At 41.3% G+C, this 21,890-nt stretch overlaps 1 protein-coding gene across 1 annotated transcript in view; it reads right to left on the bottom strand.

Moving 5' to 3' along the window:
• The window catches only part of FBN1 (fibrillin 1), a 228,476-nt gene extending 211,775 nt beyond the window's left edge, over positions 1-16,701 (bottom strand). The window contains exon 1 of the mRNA XM_012649439.1: positions 16,538-16,701. Coding sequence (XP_012504893.1) covers positions 16,538-16,701 — 164 coding nt within the window. The remainder of the gene's footprint in view (positions 1-16,537) is intronic.
• Positions 16,702-21,890: the final 5,189 nt, after the last annotated feature.

Raw genomic sequence — 21,890 nt, forward strand, 5'->3', positions numbered from 1 at the left:
CTGCTCAAAGCTTCAACATGATGACAACTTCTGAAGTGGTAACGATGCTGTCAGAACACAGTGAAATACATCCACCCATTCCACCTCCTAACGTATCTAAAAGACTTTCAGATCTCTGTAGCACCACCCAGTGACAAAGCTAAAAACATGTTCCAAAAGCTTGTCAGTTTACCTGGGAGTTTTGTATCAGGTAGTAGAAATACATGAAGCCTTAGAGAATGACATACATCTTTCACCTACGTGAAACACCAGCAATGAGCCTTGCACACATACACACACACACACACACACACGTACACACACACACATACACCATCCCCCACAAACACTCAGAGAAGGTCCTGGGGCAGCTCTTGTTGCTACAGTCCTTTTCCCCAAGGGGGCCTGGGTGTACCAGTGGTTTTTAGAATCTTTCCTTTGAACCACTAAAGGTGTACTCATTTCAATTTCTTAACTAAAAAGAGCATCCCTGAGAAAACAGTGCCGAAACGAGGGTACAAAGATTCACTTCTAGATGTTAAAATCTCTGCAAATATCTTCTTCTTTCCACCTGTAGTCCAAAATCTTACCAACATTTCATAAGGCCCTTGCCTGAAACTCATTACTTTAACATAAAAATAACACATTGTTTCCATTTTAACTCTTACAAAAGATCACAAGATGAAGGGAGAGGAATGGACCCTTGCAGAATTATTTCCTTCCCTGTCTGCCCCTTCAAGTACCAGGCTCCTTCTGTGTGAATCTTCTACAATCTTTTTTTTTTTCATGGAGTCTTTCAGTCACCCTGGGTAAAGTGCCGTGGCATCAGCATAGCTCACAGCAACCTCAAACTCCTGGGCTCAAGTGATCCTCCTGCCTCAGCCTCCCAAGTAGCTGCGACCACACGCGCTCACCACCACGCCCGGCTAATTTTTTATTTCCACTTTTAGTTGCCTGGCTAATTTTTCCTATTTTTAGTACAGACAGGGTCTCACTCTTGCTCAGGCTGGTCTCTAACTCCTGTGCTCCTGCCTCAGTCTCCCAGAGTGCTAGGATTACAGGCATGAGCCAACATGCCCAGCCAGAACCTTCTACAACTTTATACCCCATAATAGCCAATCCTTACTAGTACATATTAAATAATTTTTCTACAACCTTCAAAGTCATGGATCAGAAAAAGCAGACTGAGCAGTACTGCAAACATTACTTGCTGTGAAGCATTGAGTGTAAGTTCAAAACTAGGAATAAAACTTTATATCATCAATACATAAACAGGAAATGACATAATTTGAATATCCCCATTCTCCCACCTTAATAAATTAATAGACGTAGGCAACGATCATCAATGGCTGCCAACATCAAAAAAAGAGAGACTAGCAGTTATAACATGCCTCCTAACAGAAGGACATAGACCACTTACAATGCCGTTTTGACAAAAAGTTGATTCTGAGCTTGATCAAGCTTCTAGCTCTAACTAGCAATTCACAGCAAACACAGGGACCGAGGAATATGACAAGCACCACATCTGGAATGCAAGCATCACTAGACTTCGAGAAACTCTACAGCAGTGGCCTCCACAAGTGGTCCAAGGCGTGGTTAGTGGTCTACAAACTAGATATTACTGGTCCACAATGAGATAAGGCACTTAAGCTAGAATGTAAACCACCTCACTGCTTCCTTCATCAAGAAAGTCTCCCTAGGGATAAAATAGCAGCTGAACTAAATAGTGTGCTTAGTGACACACTGGATTTTCATCCTGGCACAAGCTCCTCATCTCATCATGGACTGGTAACAGGCAGTTTGTGGACTGGCAACTTAAGAAGCACAGTTCTATAGGACATGAACCAATTTCTTCAATAAATCAATTGCAAGGAAAAAGAAGACAGAAGAACAATCTATATATCGATATATTCAAAAATATTTAAAAGACACATCAACCAATTATAAAAAATGTACTTCGTTTGGATCTTGATTTGAACGAGCAATAAAAAAATAAATAAAATTAATGACCTAATTAAGGAAATTTAAATACTCAATGGATATTTGATAATATTAAAAAATTATGTTAAATGTAATAGTGGTATTATGTTTATGTTTCTTAAAGAGTCCTCGTCTTTTAGAGATACCTATTGAAGTGTTTACAAATAAAATGATTTTTCAGAGATTTACTTCAAAATAATCTGCAGTGGGGAAGAGAAGAAGTAGATAAAACAAGACTGACCATTAACTGATAAATGTTGAAGCTGGGGCGTCATTGTGTCCTCTTTAGTTTTGTATATATTTGAAATTCTCTGTATCTGTATTAAAAAGTTAAAAAAAAAAAAAATACAACCTTGCAGTAGCATCTGGCCTAGTCCATCCTGACAGCCACAGTCTCCTGCATACCATCATATCACACTTTTGTTTTCTTTTTTCATTGGCTTGAAGACCTACCTTTATGTTACACAGCTCAACATTCTTGAGGGGGGGATCCCCATTTAGAGATAATAACTGTCCAATTCCAACATATGTACCACCTTAAATAAATGGCAAGAACTAATCAGAGTGTTTCTATGAATCTCAAGTATCCAGCTACTAAATAAGGTTAACGTTCACTGGATGAGGAATCCAAGAACAAATGGCTTTACTACGCCTATGCAAATAATTAAGCATGTCAGCTCAGGGGATAGATTCCCTTGGGCATTACAACTATTTTTTGACATGATTCATTTTCATAAGGATACTTTATCCTTCTTTATGACAAACATAAACCCATCAGTTAATAAAAGATGTGTTTGAGGGGAAAGGGATTTATTTGTATCCAGTCCATAAAGTGCTGAATTTTGGTTTTTCTGTATACAAATGGAAGAATTCTTAAAGTCATGGGAAATATAAAGTGAAGGGAAGAAATTATGTAGCAAGGAATCCTGGTATGTTTTCTGACCTTTCAGTGTGCTCGAGAATGTGTGTAAAACAACCTATTTTCAAGGAGGGAAATGCAAATGAGCGGATGAGTCAGTCCAAGGTTGAATTAGATCCTGTTGTCTTCTGTCAAACGTTCGACAATGTCTAGATTAAGCTGCGACTGTTTACAAAAATACAAAGAAAAAAATGGTTTGTATATTCTTGTAAAATACCTGAAAGGGTTTCAAAACTTTAAAAAGAAGAGTTTATTTTATTTGAGGTTTCTTTCTTTCCTGGAAAGTTCGCAGAGCACAGAAAGTACCTGGTATTTGTTTGTTTGATTTTATATTTTTGCTTTTTTATAAACTTTACATTGGTGGCAGTGTGATTTATCCCATGGGGGTGAGAGACACTAGGTAATTTGAAAATTTTTAATGGCAAATAGAAAAATAACTATTATCTGCTTAAATCATTCCTTACTTAAAGCACTCTTAAATTTGTAGGCTATGAATGAATATAAAACAACTACAACTTCTTGGAGCGCATGGCCAATCAGTTAACCAGAGGTTGGCATGCAGGGTGCAGGGTATAGGAATTCCACCAAAGCTATGCCTAAATTAAGATAATGTATGTTTTGTTCCACTTTCCCGGATGTTCAATAGTTTAAGATCGCTCTGAAAGTCAACACTCATTAAAATCAGAATGGAAATCATTAAAAGAAAATTAAAAAAATAAAAATATTTTCAATTTCTCAAGAGAATTAGGGCATGAAAGAAAAACAACAACAAGTCAGAATCTCTTTGTACTAAATGAACATTACGTTGCTGCATGGCATGAAGCCAAAGGAGGGAATGCTCAATTAGAAAGTGAAGGCTATGGTTCCTCTCAGGGGTGGCCAATCTGCGTCACCCTGGCCCCAGTCATGCAAGTGAGGCCTGCCCACAAAGCACCCCGAGAGAACAGTGATGACAAAGTGAGTTCAAGCAACACTGAGTCTATGGAAAAGGGAAATTTCTCACTTTGGGTGCAGATGTGTCATGTTTACTCACCCAGCATCCTTTCCCCTTCTTTGCTAACCAAACTCCTCTTTCCTAAGAGGAGCCTATTCTACATGGTTCAAGCAGGACTGACACGTGGCTCAGTCTTGGCTAGCTGGAGTGCCTATCTCCTTGGCCACAGTGTTGGGCATATGACCAGAGCAGAATCAGAGCTCCCCAAGAGATCTGGTGTGTGTAGCTGGAGAAGAGAACTTATTACCTCCAAAATCATGAATTGAAGGGCAGTGTGCCTTGGAATTGCTAGTGGTCATCTGATCTACCCAATCATAATCAAACCCTTGCTCCAAAAGAGGCAATGAAAGCACATTTCAAGAATGGCCAACCACCTTGCAACAAACAGTCCTAACAACCAGGGTATCTCTTTGCACTGCTGCCAAAGAGAATGGTTTTTCAGGGCAGTCCTTCTATGTCCTAAAATCTAAATCCCTTTTATAAAAGCCCTTTTTAAAAAAAGTGTTCACCAGGAAGGAGGCAAGGCCTATTTGACAAATCAGCCAATTAAAAAATGTAAACTTTTTTTAAAGAGTTAAAAAGAACATATTATTAATAATAAGGAATAATACTTAGTAAGTTTAATTCCCAATAAAGGCAACACAGTTTGGGGGAAAGAAGAAATCTAAAAATAAAAATGTATCCACAAATCTCCTTTAAATATAACCAGATCTCCACAGATACAGTAAGTTTCCATTAAAATTACATTTTTAAAATTTTTGATGATGTTTAGGTTTGTTTCCTGTGTTTCTGAAAATAATCAGTTCTAAAATGAGAAAGTGCAGACTGTGGTATCCAAATGCCATTAATTATCTAACTCTTTGCTTTCATCCATAAAAAACAGACTGTTGCATGACTCCGTCCCTCCTTTTCCCTATCCATAACAGCCTCATAATCATTCTCATCATCATAGCTAAACATGTCAGGCACTGTACTAGGAACTTGAAATGTATGTACTATCTCGTTAAATCTTAGGACAACAGAGAAAGATGAGTGTTATAATCTCGTTTATAAGGGAAGAAACTGAGTCTCATTTATAAGGGAAGAAACTGAGGTCAAGCCACTTTTCTGAGGTTTCTTCTTAGTGGGTGGTGGAGCTGGGATTTGACAGCAGACATGTCTATCTCCACACTTCCAAGCCTTTCTCAAAACATGGCCAATGGTTATTAGCGATCATTGAAAATGACTCCTTAGTACTTTAAAATAAAGTCCCACAAGCAATACCACTCTACCCCGCTACCCACAACCAGGCTCAAATAGGAAACAGTGTGAGGTAATTATAACATATACCCCAGCCACTAGCTCTGGGTTTTTATGACTGAACTGCCAAATCACTCCTAGCCAACTCTTCAGGAAATGTTCAGACACTTTCTCAGATTCCAGCTAAAACATCAACTATGTGGCCCTGGGGAGTACAGAGCTCACAGGGTGGTAATGGGATATAAAATTTGCAAACTTGAGGTCAGTGGCCTAAACTCCAGGGTGTGAAGCAGCAGCAGTCCATGAAAGATTAAAAACTATTTGTCTACTTAAAGGCCGCATATCAAGTCCTTCATTGCAAAGCACTTGTGCACATCACTTCAGATGTTAACTCCATCGGTAAAGGGGGAAGACAGATATTCTAAATAGTAGTTCTGCCTAGAATCATTGGAAAGAAGATAATAACATCAACAGGCCTGAGACAGGGTGTTCATTCTGAGAATTAAGCATTCGGTCCAATTCAAACACAGCTAATGCTCAAAAAATAGTTTGTCACTTGGATTAGACAGATGTTTTAAAAAATTATTAGGGGAGATGACATGGAAGAAAAGACAAGAAATCGAGAATATTTTTCTTCATTGGCATGTTTATTACACACAATCTAAATGTATAAATTAGTAGTCTGGATAACTGAGTCAGGAAGTTATAAAACAAGAGAACAAGCTTAATCACAGACCCAGAATTGCCTTGACCAATCCCAGGACATTTGACTCTTTAATTGCCAATTACAGTGTGTGGGGGTGGGGGGAGAAGTTACCCTTCAGACTCCCAAAGAAGACTCCCACTTCTCTTTTTCCAGCCCGCTCTCTGCTATCCTCACTGGCAACTATTTCTCTCAAAAAGCCCCATCCCACCCCACCCAACCTAATCTCTCATTGACAGCAGGTTGGCACTGAGGATCTTAAAACTCTACTACACAATATTCCCCTATTAGGGTTGACCATTGAGAGACTGATTGCACTGCCCAAGGTCAAACAAATGAGAAAAAGAAAAATGTCCATGCCTACGTTATGCAGAAGGTTTGCTTATTGAAGCACAGTGGAGAAATTGCACCAGTCAACCTCTTGAGGGTATGAACACAAAGAAGAGGCACAATCTACTACCCAACCTCACACTTCTACTTAAATCAGCTCTTGCCACCATGTGACTCAGCTTCCATACCTAGGAAACAGAGAGGAAAATAAACACCTTGAGCACTTTTTAATGGACTTTCTCTGGGCCTCGGTTCCAGCATTTATAAATTTCTAAAATCTGTCCCACTATAATTCTAATTTGTAACATTAATTTTTGTAAAGATGGATGGCCTGGCTATGGAAGAAGATATGAGTCATGATTTCATTTGCAAAAGTAAAAACATTTAAAAAAATAAGAAGGGCCTCTAAAAGTTATTCATCAAAGGCAAAAACCTATTAGGGTCTGATTACACAAGCTTATGAATTACTAATAGCACTGAAAGGACAAGGGAAATAATAGGCAATAAGCCATTATCCACAGGGAGAGGGATGCAACAAGCTTTACACAGTACCATGTACATAGGTGCATAATAAATGACGGATTAATCTGCTTTTCCACTACATTCCTCTAAATGTTTTTACAGGAATCTCTTCTGGCATCCAAACCTCTGTCTTTCTTTTATGCCCTGACTCTCCTCCAAAAGCTCTCTGTCCCCTAAAGAAGCTGGTTAAGGCCACAGGTTGCCTGATCCCAATGCTGCCTAGAGTGAGGGAGTTGTCATCGATATCTGCTAAAACCCAATCTCTGCAGACAGGACTCTGTACTCTAGAACTTTCTCCCAACTCTCCTCCCACCTCCCTCAGCCTTTCCCCTTCCCTCCCCTAAAAAAAAACCTTAGCCCTGTTTCTCTTTTTGAATACCCCGAGGCTCCCAGGTAAAAATTTTATATTTAAGTTAGCATCTATTTATTGTTCTTAAGGTTTTAACTCTCATTTGATATTCCTATTCTCCCTATTTTATTTGTAGCACAGCTTATGAAGTTAGTTACGAGAAAAAGAAGACAAAGGAGATGGTGATGAAGAAAAAGAAGAAACAGAAAAGAAAGAGGAAGGAGGAGAAGAATAAAAAACAAAACAAAAAAACACAAAATAAAATAAAACCCTGCCTCTGGAATACATTTTCTTTATTAATAAAGATATTACCATACTTCGGTTCAAACCCACGAAATGTAACAGCAGACAATGTGTCCATTGGGCAGACATAAATCCTGTCTCCCAATACCAACATCATAAAATGGTTGTACTATATTTGGAATTAGATGTGTTTGGATACTTATATTTGAATGTAAGTATGACTGATGGTCTAGGAATTCACAATCCTTCAAAACACTGAACAAAACCACTTGTTTAATGGAGCAATTCTCCCACTCTGAGGCTGCTTGCTGTCTGGAATACATCTTCGGCTGGGAATGGTGGAGATAGGGAATTTTCCTCTCTCTCTTCCGGTCTGAGGGGGCTGAATACACAGACTTAGCGATAAATTCAACCAAAAAAAAAAAGTCACTTAAGTTGAAACAGTGGTAGTCACAGGAAAATTAAAACTAGGATTTGGTATAGTATAGGACACCCACAATCCAAACTTGACTATATTCCTAATCCAATTTTGTTTTACCAGTGTGGCTACTCCATTAATGACAAAAATAATAGAGTTCAGCTCATGACAACACCACTTCTACTGGCAATTGCACATCTATTTTTATTTACTATTCCAAAAAATGTATTTATGGTTCAAAAAAAATGTTGAGGTAGATTACACCAACAGGTATGTAAAAATGAGGCTATCACTCGAAATTAAAAATAAAATTCCATATAGAAGGAAAGCAAAACATACCAAACACCTAAATTAATAAATTACAATGACTTTGCATTAAGTTTGTCACCAATTTTCTTAAAAGCTAAAGGAAAAAGGAAAAGAGGTGTTTTATAATTCTTATATTTGAATAAAACGGAATATACCAGTTCATTAGAAACTTTAATCTTATTGCTGATGGTTGTGTGCCCTCTAAACGCAGAACTGTGGAAAAATTAGGAACAATGCCCCTAACATTAATCCAACAGAACATGAAGACATTTCATGAATTATGGAGCATTTTTCATTCTATAATCACAGCAGCAAAATACAATGAAGCACCCTCAGGAGAGAACTAAGCCAACGGGGCTCAATCAACTTAGCATTAAAACTCAAAATGTCTGTTTAGCTTTCTCAAAGATCTATTGCCTCGCTGTGATAGCTGGTTTCCAAAGATGACCCCAACACTTTCTCCCCTCCCTGCAGATACATGCTGCTCCTCACAGCAAAAAGTAGAACTTATTAGTTCATGCCCTCGAATCTGAGCAAGGATTGTGATTTGCATGGAATTTTGCGTCATGCAGTTCCAGCCTAAGTTTGAAGAAAGTCTGGTAGACTCCACTTTTGTGCTCTTGAGAGAGCCTGAGCTGCCATATAAAAAGTCTGGCCATGCTGCTGGAGAGACCACGTAGAAAGGCCACGTGTAGAAGGAGACAATCTGAGACTATACGGAGGAGAATCGAGGAACCCAGCCAACACTGGGAATACACAAGCCCATTCAAGCCCATCCAGGCAGCCCCCAACATTCAAGTCAGCCTGCAGTCAACATAGGGGTTAAAGCAGGTGACCAGCGTCAGGAGGCTCTTTGTTGTTCAAAATCCAGTCCCAACAGACACTCACCTGAGCAAGGCCTAGTCACTGCATCTGGGGCTCAGTTTCCCCATTTGAAAAAACACACTCAGTGGCCATCCCCAGGGGCAGGTCCATGCAGGAGACCGCATGAGAGAGAGCTTTAAACCCTGGAAGGCCCCCAACAGAGCCAGACAAGTGGCTCTTTGCAGATAAACCACTCCCAAGCAAACAGGGCTCCAGGGACCAGTGAGCGGTCACAGAACCAGATACACATGTGAAAAAGTCATCGTGGTTGTTCCAGCCCCACAGACATTGTGGGGAGCAGAGACAAGATTCCCCACTGTGCCCTGTCTAAATTCCTGACCCACAGAATCATGAGAAATAATAGAATTGCTGTTTTAAACCACTAAGTTTGGGGTGATTTGTTAAGTAGCAGTAAGATAACCAAAACACTCACAAATGGAAACAGCTTGTCTCATGGTAGTACAGGGCCTAGGAATGACCTTGTTTCCCTTTAATTTCTCATTAACGGTGCTGTAATGTTTCTGTGTATATTATGTTTTAATATATATGGAGGTGGGGGCATCCCCTTTGTGTCTCACAAACCACTGGCCAAGTACCGCCTGTGTTACTTCTAGAGCCCCTTGAGCCTTCTTTCTTGCCTCCTCCACTGCCTTTGCTCAGACCGTCATCCACTCTCGCTGTGACTCCGATACCAGCCTCCCCAAGTCTCCCTGTCGTTAGTCTCCCTACTCTCTCCATTGTCCATCTTTCACACTTTTGCCACAGAGGCACAGATGTGATCACATTCCCAGCTCAGAATCCCTTACGAGCTCTCCATCCTCACCTTTCACAACAATCAGCGATGTCCATTTTTCCATTTGTCCTTCTCCTGTCCCTAACAATGCCGCTATCTATGGACAGGGGCTCAGGAGAGTGCTCCAGGTTGCAAACTGCACAGCCCCCAGGGGCGCCAGTTTCACAGACTACTACACCATGAACAGTGCTGGCTGGAGCCAGGCAATGCAAACCCTGCCCAACTGCACTCAATGTCCTGTGACCCCAAACACTTCCTACCCTTTTCACTTTGTCTTTTTCACTCAGATTCTTCCTTTATTTCTCTCCTGTACTTCCCCCAAGCTCTACTTTATAAAATTAACCACACCCAATCAGTCTATCAAAACTGGTCAGGGTTCGACCATCAAAAATTATCTGTTGAAAAAAAAAAATTATCTGTTGAATACCTAATCACACACCCAGTTCCCAGGTATCCCTAGAGATAAATAAAACAAAATCTCTGCCTGCCTTCAAGGAGTTCTCAGTCCTAATAGATGATCGCTTTTTATCACATAGATCAGAGGCTGGTAAACTTTTCTTCTAAAGGGCCAAATAGCAAATACTTCAGCTGAGTGGGCCACACCGTCTCTGTCATAACCGCTCCACTCTGCTGCTACAGTGGAGAGCAGCCACAGACAATAGGTAAACAAATGGGCATGGCTTTATGTCAGTAAAACTCTATTTTCAAAAACAGTCAGTTTGGTCCACCGTTTGACCACCCCCGATAGACTTTCACTGTGAAGTCGTTTCTGATTAATCCCATTCCCACAAAATGCTTCCCTTGGCTTGTAACAGCATCTGCCTTCAATAAACATTGAGCCCTTCCCCGCAGCGATGGTAGGAGGAGATTCTGGGGAAATTAAGGTATCAACAGTATGGAAGAAAGAAACTCACCAGCTATAAGATTTATTAGAATTGAAAAGCGGGAAAATATACTGACTAAGAGCTCCAGATGAAGCCAGATTTCCCAACTCTACCTCTTACTAGTTTATGTCCTTGGAGTGATTACTGAGACTGAATTCTTCTGTTTCTTCATCTGTTAAATGAACAAATATGCTTAATCTCCCTCATTAAGGAGTTATACCTTATAGGAATTAATATTTGTAAAGAGCAATCATAAGTGATACATCAGAGCTAATTTTTATTTTTTGCAATTATTGCTGCAATTTAATGTAAAAAAAAAAAATTGGTTCTGAGCTTACAGGCAACCATGGTAAAAAAATGAAACAGAAAGAATTAAATTACTCATCTTACTGGTAAGGATTTAAAATACATACCAGCGTCCCCTGGAAAAAGAAACACCTCTTGCAAATATATTCTGAGAGAAATTTCTCACATGGACCATGAGAGCAAGAGATTCAGTGACATCATGAGCAGAGCCTCCAGCTCATAAGCCTGGACAATGCCCAGGAAAGATGCCTGTGATGGTACCTACCACCCTCAACACAAGTTCAAGGTACAATATTAAAATATAGCACACATGCAATCCAAGGTCCTGCCGGCTCCAACATCTATGATTTTTTTTTCTGTTTTATTAACATCTTTGCAGAAAGTTTCTTATTTGACCAAATAACACTATGTGATTAACCATACTTAGGATTTGTGAACTAGCATGAAAGAATATTAGGAATTTTAAGTGGAATTTTACCAATGTCTTAGTCCTGCATTTTTGTCCAGTGGAATGAAAAACCAAAACCATAACTAAAATTTATGAAGAAAGAAAATTTAATATTAAGACTTTGTCTTTAGAACTTAACCTCTGCATAGTATCTTAGCTCTCACATCTATAAAAGGAAGCTAATAAAAGGACTCACCTCATGGAGAAGGTGTGAGGATTAAATGAATTGTCATATGTAAAACACTTAGAGCAGTGCCTGGCACATAAGTGTTATCTAAACATTACCCGTTGTGGCTACAATTGTTATTATGTATTTGTTTTTACTTAATACTAGACTTCACACCCTATACCTTTCATGACCAATACCTTTCTGTGACTAGTGGTTCCAGATTCTTCTGCTAACTGGTGAGCCCCTCCAAGCTGTATGTCTCTGGCATTCCACAGGGCTAAGTTCAGGCTGGCATTCAATCAAGCCTTCCTGAAATTAATAAACTCTTTGAAATCCCATTTAATGATAAGTTAGTGGTAAAATGCTTATGATAGGATTCTTGCCTTTGAAGATTTTACAATCTAATGGGAAAATTAAATTTAACACTTGTGAAACACTAAACTCTCATATACCAGCCATGTAACTTAGGCCTGATATGTTATTGAGTCAGCTTTCACAAAAAATTTCATGGAAAAAAATTCTAAGTTGCTTAAGTAGGCCCATTTGCTGGGTTACATTCTAGAAACAAAGAAATTGTTAAAATACTTTATCTTTCAAGAAAACATTTTTAAAATCTTATTTTCACATGGAAAATTAAAGCTAAAATTACCAAATTAGTTAGGCTGATTGATTGGCTTATTGTAGGAAAAAGTAAACAAACTAGTGCATGAATGCCCTAATAATATTTTGGTATACTGCTTGATTAGAATCAATAGTCTAATCATATCATTTTTAAGTATCTCCTATACAAGACAACAAAGAAACATTTCAATTTTCTTTAAAATTCCAAATAAACTTGAAAGGATGTCTGTAATTCCATTTCCACCACCTCATTTCACTATAGGTCGATGTATGTTTAATTAATTTGTGTTACCAACAACTTGCATTTTTTTTATGACTTGCATTTTTGTGAACAACCTCTATGTCCTAAATGTTACAAAATCAGTCACATAAATAAATATTTTGTCTCCATCTTCTTGTTTAAAATGTGTAATTGCTGAAATCATCCATTTAAGAATATTGTATCTTTTTTTCGAAAATAGTATCTCAATATTTTAGCTTAATCTTTTCAATAAATGCAAAGATAAACCATAGCACTTCCAGAGTCTTTCCCCATATTTAGTTACTAGCCCATCTGACTTCAGATGAAGTCTTACAGTCCTCTTTATAAAGTAAAATGGACTTTATAAAGTCTACAGAATTTTTTCTGTGTTCCCTTTTAAAGTTCTTTATTTTAATAACAGACTTCTGTGTAATTAATCCCTTGGAGTTTGCTGTCACATAATCTACTCTGTGTACGAACTGTTCCATGTGTATTTTTCTGGCAACAAGACCTCTGGAAAAAATAAACAAATAAACAAAAACCAAAAGGAATCACGTATAAAGGGACAAATTGTGTAAAGTATAACTGGTTTCACATGCCAACAAATCAAGCAATAAGGACAGAAGTCTCAATCCATCTTATCGGAGATCTGGGAAAAGGAGTTCTCACTGTAAAGAATTTTTCCCTTTGACAGGAAACAGTAATATTTCCTTACTTGGGAGCTAAAACAATAAGGTAACCATAAATAAATGCTGCATTAACTACCATTCAAATAAAGTAGAGTTGCTGTTTTTTTAATACTGGACTGGTGTCCCATACTTTTTGCCTAATCACAGAAGTTTAGAATTTTGCTAAGAAAAATTCTTGTGAACTAAAATTCAAACAAAGTTAGGATCTTATTATTTCTCATAAAGTCATTTCACACATGTCAAGCAATGCTCAAGCAAAGGAATACTACTATCCATTTACTACTTAAAATATTTTTGAAACTTGCAAAATTCTCATTTGAAAATAGAGAAAAATAACAATTTTTGCAGAGCGAATGGGGACCACACTCATTCCACTGAAAAAAAGATTTCCTGTAAAAACAGAAATTGGCGATTTACTCTAAGAAAACACAGCAAAAGCTGGGAAGAAATCTGAGGATGCTTAAATTTCCACTGTGGAACAATTTTTGCTGCCCAGTGGGAAGGGGGAAAAAAAAAAACACCTGCAACAGGATGGGAGGAGAAGACAAGCAAGGACTACGCAGCCAGTGAGGGGAAAATGAGGCAGATCCCCAGTCTGTGAAGAGAGGCAGCTGACAGGAAAGGAATATTTATCTTAAGAAGAATACTATGGCAGATTTTGTAGTCACCTGCCACATGAGAAAAAAACAAGAAGGCAGTATTTGTTGGGGAGACTGAACCAGTGCACAGCAGATACTGATGAGTTTAAAGCACCTTTTAACTAGAGGAAATATTAGTAAGGTGCTGAAAGTTGCTGCCACCAACTGGGCAGCAGGCAGACTAAGGGGTTACAAATCACTTTTGCTTCATAAACCGTGCATTTCCATCAAAATGGTAAACAGGTTTTACCATAGTCAAAGAGGTTAGTTTTGAAGCTAGTAATATTTTAACAAGCAAAAATAGAAATTTTAAGCAATAACTGGAAAAATGTAATACATAACTGCTTTTCCTGATGATTTATACAGCATGGCACAGTTAAAGGACTTATTCATGTAAGATTGTAATGGCAATAAGCAGAGAGAATAAATTTTAAATTTTATTAAAATTTAACATCAGAATTGGTGTTTGTTTAAAATCTACAGGAAAGCCTTTGATCGAGCAATTCGACTTTTACTGATTTATATCACATATAAATTTATACATTTACACATAGGTATGTAAAAGAATGCTGGTAACAGCAAAAGATTTAATATAATCTAAAGAGCCATCATTAGGAAGCTGTTCCAGTCACATGATGGGATTCTAAACAAGAAAATGCATGAGGTAAGTCCATATATGTTAATAGATGGATACACTAAAGACATACAAAAAGTGAATAAAGATCAGAATGTTAGGTACGGTATATTCCATGTATTAAAAAAGGACAAACACATGCATACACACATATTTATAAGTATACATATTATATATAATATGTGTACATTATATATATGTCTGTAATATTCTAGAAAAATATACAAGAAAGTGGTCTCTGAGAGGTAGGAGGAAATACTTTTAATTGTTTACCCTTTTAGATTATCATTTGTACCTACCATATACATTATATACATATAAAACCTTATAGGTAACATGAAAATTAGGAACACTCATACTATTCTATTAATACTGTCTTTTTAGGAAGGCTTTATAAATAGTTTGCAATAGGATAAAGTCTGTGTTAGTAATCAAACACTATAAGGAGGACAGAGAGGTGTCTCTCTTAAATCATAAAAAAATGTAAAACCCAACAGAAATGCGCACTAGTGTGAGTAAAAGTGTGGCATCTTGTTAAGCAACAAAGTAAAGTTTAGTTTCTATTTTCACATTGAGGCTGTGCCTCCCAAGGAAACACACTGGTTGATGACAGCACACAGATGAGACGTAAGTCTAACCAGGCTTAATGTCGTCCTGTAGATTTTTATCCACAGAATTAAGCCTCCATTTCCTCTATGTATAGGAGCAATGCTATCAGAATAGATATTAAGATAATATTGCATAGCAGAAATATGTTTTTCAGGGAGAAATGCTGGACTAAATCAAGTCTTTTTAAGAACATCTGAAAATCAGAGTTTCAGTTCATTTATTGAACTCGCCGTGTGCCTTGCACACAGGGCAATAAACGTCTGCTGCCTGATCAGGGTCGGACTTACCATGATAAGCAAATTTCCTTTCCAACATTATCGGAATGCTGGGTTTATTTTCCCCAAAGTCCAAGATGGAATCGAATTAATCATAACTATTTTCTGGTGTCAGAAAATCATATATATTTTACCACAGCCTAAGCACTTGGCTCTGATAATCATCTTGTTCCTAGTTCAGACAAGGACTCAAAAACTGCTCTGTTCAGTTTACTGTACTCTTTCTTCTCATACCTGGGGCCATAAAAATGCAGATTTCACTATATATATACAATTAAAACAGCCCATAGCAAAAAAGAGTAAGTGAAATGTTCAGCCACATATCCGAATGGACATTGTCACTTGGTCACTCAGGGCCACATAATCAAGCTACAGAACCACTCAGGAAAAGAGTGTCAGTGAGAATTTTTAAAATTTAATAGAAAACCTCTGTATATTTACTGTCTGGGTTCATTTAACAGTCTCCTCCAAGGAGATAAAAGGGGTCATTTATAGTCCATCCTGCTGTTTCTATGGAGGCTTGAATTTAAACAATCCCAGAAAGACAGATTTCTTTTCCAAGCTGAAAAATCTTAAAGGAAATGTATTCCCAACCCCCTTGAAGTCAGGAAACTGACAACCTTTAGTGAACCTGCTTAATTTAAATCTTTCCTGCTAAAATGTCTTCTGTAACAGGGGCATGGGAAGCCGGTGAAATGGTCCGTGGCATGTACATAACACATACACTACTGGTTAAAAACACCCACTTAAGGCCAGCCACAGCAGCATGACTGCCTCAGCGAAATAGAGCGCTCCACACAACCGGAAAACAAGTTTTCAGAAACACTCGCCCTGCTCTGCTTCCAGTGTAGACATCTGAAAGGGAGCGTTGCCCGGAAAACTCAGTCCCTAATTTAATAAGCATAATTTACAGGAGAGACAACTATTAACCGTGTTTCTTCTCCTCTGTCACTGGAATCCCTTTCTTTCCTTGTTCCCGTTCAAACAGAGCATCTGCAAAGATGCCCACAAGGGAAGTGCTTTCCCCTAGACACAACCGGAATTGGTAAGAGGGGAAAGGAATGGGCTTCTCTTCTCTCAGTCGCAACTCCTCCCCTTCTTCCTCAAGGAATCATCGCCTCCCAAAATCAGCCTCAACAATGGCCCCTGCAAGATTCCTTTTAATCGTGCCCTCTCCTCTGCGGCAGAAATCCTTAGGAGGAGCAAGGTGGTTTAGCCCCAAACTCGGTGAGGACCGCGTAACCCTAGCACCTCTCAGGTGCCCCCAGGACGTCTTGCCACGGAAGGAGCATTCTACGTGGAGAATCAACCTTGTCAGATCGGGAACTCAGGAGAAGGGGGAGGGGAGACCCACACCAAAGGACTTAACCGGTTCCTTTACCCTTTAAGCGCGTCGTGTCCTCCGCCGCCTCTTCTCTTGGCCCGGCTGGCTCTGGTTTCCTTCACGTTCCCAGCCTCCAAATTGGCGTCCGCCCCATGGCTCGTGTAGGACGCTAAGAGCACGGTAAATCCCAGGATGATCTCCAGCAGGCCGCCTCGCCGCATGATGCCGAGCCGCCGCCGGCTCCCGCCGCCTCTGGCTGCGCCCCGGGCTCGGTCTGCGGCCGCCGCTGCGCCCTTAAGCGCACCGCGCCGCCGGGGTCCCGCTCTCCCGCCGCCCGTCCCCCGGGCCGGGCTCCTCCCGCCTTCTCCAGGCGCTGCTCCCACTTCAGGCGGCCCCTGCCAGCTGCAACACACAGACAAACCCCCGAGGCGGGGGAGACAGTCGGCACTGGGATGCTGAAGCCTCGCGGTCCCCATTCCCCAGCGAGCCCAACCCGCGCGCCGCCTGCGCGTGGCGCAGTTAATTTGGATAAGTGAAGACCGTTTGGTCCACAGTTGGCCGAAAACCCCAGGCCCCCGGCGGCAGCAGCTCCGGCCGACTCCTCGGCCTCCCAGACGCCGCCTGAAGAGCGCGGCGCAGAGTACCCATGTCCCGAGCGGTCCTCAGCCCCGGGGCGAGCTCGCAGGGTTTATTTTTTCCGCGGCACGAATTGCGCGCCATGCGCACTCGCAACGCCCCAGCTCCTCAGCCTGTCCTCTCCGCCAAGCCGCGGGGCTGGAAGCCCGCCGCGCCGTCCCTGCCGGCTCCGGGCGCTGCCACCGCCCCCGAGCATCTGACGCGGAGCCCAGCACCGGGAGCCCCCAGCCAGGAAGCTGTCAGGCAAGGGAGGGCCAGCGCCAGCTGTGGACGTTCCGGGACAGCCCCTCACCCCAGTCCCTGTCCCTGCCCTCGGCGCGGCGCGGCGCAAACGCAAAAGCCTCCGTGGCTGGAGCTCCAGCCGCGGTGGCCGCCCGACCCCTGTCGGGACCCCGGCTGCACCCACTGGAGAAGCGGAGGCTCCGATTCCCCAAGAGGCGGCGGCGGCTGCTCGTCGGTCCCGGCCGCTGCAGCCGCTGTTCCGCTCTGTCCGCAGCTGTCCCAGCTGTGGCCGCCTGTCCGCCTGTGGCACCCACAGTCTCTACCGCGGCTCCCGCGGCCCCCTCCTTTCCCCACCTCTTGAAGTATCGTCCGCGCAGCGGTTTCTCGCGAGAGAAATACTTTAAAAAAAAAAAGAAAGAAAGAAAAAGAAAATGACACCCCCTCCTACATCCCCCTCATCACCACCCCACCCCCCGGCCCCATCCATCCTCCCTTTCCACTCCCCTTTGCCAGCCACCGCCTCGGCGCGGGGCCTCCCTCGCTCGCAGGATTAGCGCAGTGGGAGGAGGCAGAGGTGATCAGGTCTGCCAGGCCTGGGATTTTTCGTCTTGGGGTGGGGAGGAGAGAAATGGGAAGAGGTGGAGTAGCGGTTTTAGCCCGCTCTGCGGCTGGGAGGTCTAGACCCGAGATTAGCTTCTCCCGTGATCTGGGAAGCCCGGCCGGCGCAGAAAGCTGTGCCACCTGCACCAAGAATGCGCGCTGGAGACCGCGGCTCCGGAGGCCTGGGAGGCCCCAGAGGCCCTGGCCGGAGAGGAGACCCGTCCTCGTCACCCCCGCCTCCCTGCGCCTCTCCAGCCCGGTACCCAGCAGAGGCTGGAGGGCCCCCCCGCCAGACCGAAGTGGGGGGGTGGGGGCTGGGGAGAGTGATGTGCCGACCAGGGAGGGGGCTTCGCCGCTGCCCTTGCCCCCCGGGTGTCGAGAGCCCAATCAAGGCGTGGCTCTTCTGAGGCTTAGTTCTAGCCATTCAGGCCGAATCCAGGATGCTCCAAGACTTCGAGCTGGATTCCAACCCAAGGGGCCTGTGAATGCTGGAACCTAAGATTTAGGATGGGGGCGGTGACGGGATGGTCCTCTTGCCCAGCCCACAGTTAAGACTGGGGTTCCCGGGACGACCCCACTTACCTCCAAAACACACACACACACACACACACACACACACACACACACACACACACACACCCCGCTGCCTCTCCAGGATATGCAAGGCGCCGTGAATTTAGTGGCTTTGAAGGATATAGTATTTGTGTCATCCTTATATGGATAATTCCCTGGGTTGCCTGCATCCTATAACATTTTAGGAGGGCAGGAAATTGCACACTGAACCCTGGCTGCTAGACCTGAGACCCCCAGAAAATTCCTATGCAGCAGCCACCAGCTGTCAAGTCAGGAATAAGAGCTCAACACAAACATGTACCCTAGGAATGCATCCTGTTAAAGGGGATTTTCCTTATTTGCGATAGTTTGTAAAGGGGCCCAGATACTGGACAAGTTATTCAACTTTTTCTAATTGCAAGATGGGACTAATAATGTCCACCACACAGGGTTGTAATGGTAACAATAGACATGCTGACTGCTATGATACATGAATGTGAAGATGAAACAGTAAACTGCAAAATATGAGATGATTTAAAGTGATAGTTCTATAAGTGTGTGGTCTGGGTTTAAGGTCTCAACTGCAGAGTCATGAATTAAAGCCTTGGTCACACACTCTCAGTTGAGTAAAGGAGATCATTCATTCAAGATGTATTTACTGAGCACCAACTATGTAACTCTTGGTGCATTGTTGAACCAAACATATTAATGAGCAAGGCAGAAATGTGTCTCCCCTCACACAGGAGAAAGTCTACAGGGAAAGGCAGACTCGAAACAAATAATGACCCAATAGTTAAGTGCCAAGAAGGACAAGTACTGGGTGCTTGCTTGGAGAATATATCACGGGTGGGGGAGAGGGGCAGGAGGGTTCTGCCTAGGCTAGGGCTGATCAGGGAAGGTGTCCCTGAGGAAATAACATTTAACTTAAGTCCTGCCCACCAGTTTTCTGGACTGTTCTGCACCCTCTGGGGAATCTGGAAATTCTATCTCCTTTCCCTATACTCCAGGAGCATGCAAGACACTCTGTGCCCCTCTCTGTTATTATCTTCCACTCGTTGACGTGTTGGACAGCAGTAACCGAACACAGGACTTTTCTAAGGCTTTTGCCCAGGAAGCAAAGAGCAAACCCTGGTGCCCTGCAAGTCTCCCCTTCCAGCATTTACGGACGTTTCTATTACTCCAAACTCAACCCTAAACTACCTTCCAGGGTTTTATCTCCAAGAGAAGGATATAGATTAAATGCTTTTATCTGGCCTTTGCTTCCCACCCCCTCCTCTTTTTTCCTGGGCCCCTCCCTCCAGTAAAGTAAAAAGACTCTATTTCTTCTTTATATTGGGCAGGAGCTCTGGGCCATATACTCCACTCTTTAGTCAATAAATCTCACATCCTAACCAGAATGGTAGAAGACCAACAGGGAAGAGAAGGTGGGAGGAACCTGATTACTGAAAGGGAAATGCATTTTTAAATATGTGTAAGAAATATTCCCATTATCTAGGCAATCAACATATATTAGAGCAGTATGATACTAATGACAAAATTCAATAACAAAAAATGAAAATCTGTGCCTTTGCAAAAAAATTTTCTTGATGCTCGATGATTCAAGACCCATATCTCTTTAAACTTATCATAGGTTGGTTTTTTGTTTTGTTTTGCTTTATCACAGGTTGTTTCGTACCGTTTGCAAAATAAGTTTATGGGCTAGATTCCATTGTTTTATCTCATCATTTCAAAGAATTCAATCCATCCTAAGAAAATCTGTTCAAATTTCTCCTTTTTTATAAGGTGTTTTGGCTCAGGCCAATCTTTCTTGTTCAAACATCATTGCACTAATTAACTGAATTATTCACTTAATAATTAATTAACTTTAATACACAATTATAGTATGCCTACTATGTACCAAGTACTGTAAGGCACTGACAATTAAAATATTCATTCTATTGTTATAGGGAACTATATATATTTTTTCTGTATCCATTATATTTATTCTCCCTGGCTGTATTATAGATCCCTAAGGACAAGGTTGTATATGTTATTCATGGAAACTTACACAGTGTCTTGAAAACTATAACAAAAGATAAATAGTTTGGTGATTGTTGTTTGATCAGTTGGGATCTTCTGGCATTTTTAGCTTCAAGAGCATGCTTATCACTTTATATCTCTTGTATAAAAATCTGTGTCAGCAAGGCTTCTCTGTCACAAGCAAAAAAACTAACTCTGGACAACTTAATCAAAAAAATGTAAGTATTATCAGGTTATAAGATGATTCATTGAACTTGAATTTGGGATAAAATGGGGAATAGTACAGTTCTGGGATAGAGGAAGCAGAGAACCTCTTCAGAGTGATGCCATTTGGGTAAATCAATTCCAGCCATTTTGGTCCCTTTGCCATGCCTCTGAAGGTTCAAATTCAAAGGATAGGATACTATTGACCTAGCTTTTTGGATTGACCACAATCCTGGCCAAGGGATGATGGAGCATCTTGATGGATGGTCCCAATAAGAATGCATGTTATAGGAAATGGTTACTTCATAAAGGATGGCCAAAACACTATTTTGTTCATGTGCCAAAAACTGAGGGCATTGATGCTTGAAAGGCACACACACAAAAAAAAATTCCAATGTCCACTATACCATCTGAGGAACTTTTGAGGATGCATAGAGCTCACTGTGATCAAGCACATAAGAAGCATACTCTAAAATCAGCTTCTAGGTCATCCATTGCAAACTAAATCATGACCTCACGAAAAGTAAACTAGACTTTCAGGTAGCCTCAATGTCCCTCATTGATGGTGGCAAGTAGAGCACTCATGATACAACCAACTATATCATCAAAAACTAGCTTTTGACACTTAGTGAGTGTTGTAGAATTTTGTAGTTATAAAAATATAGTGTATATATGAAGCTACCAGAAACCATACCTACTTATATATATAAAGAAAAAATAATACCTTCATGTACATAATCTCATGTAATCTTTACCACAACCTTGTGGTGGATTGAAAAACACGGCCACAATATTTGTTATCTTCCTCCATCAAGAAGTGGAGTCTGTTTCTCAGCCCTCTGAATCTGAGCTGGGCTTATGTCTTTGAGTAATAGAATATGGTGGAACTAACATTGTGTGACATCGAAGGCTAGGCCTTAAGATGCCTTGCAGCTTCCTCTTTACCCTGTTCGATGTTGCTCTGCGATGGCTGTGCCTTCAAGAAGTCCAGGATGAAAGACTATGTGGAGAAGCAGCCACAGCTGTCTCAGCTAGGTCAAGACTCTTGCTGAACTAAACTAAACTAAATTTAGCCACATGTGTGAGCCCAGTAGATCAGCGGAACTGTCGAGCCAACCCACAGAATAAATACATCACTGTTGTTTTAAGCCACTTAATTATTATGGTGATCTATTAC

This window comes from Propithecus coquereli, unplaced genomic scaffold (assembly GCF_000956105.1).
Source record: "Propithecus coquereli isolate 6110/MARCELLA unplaced genomic scaffold, Pcoq_1.0 Scaffold3, whole genome shotgun sequence".
Taxonomy (NCBI): Eukaryota; Metazoa; Chordata; class Mammalia; order Primates; family Indriidae; genus Propithecus; species Propithecus coquereli.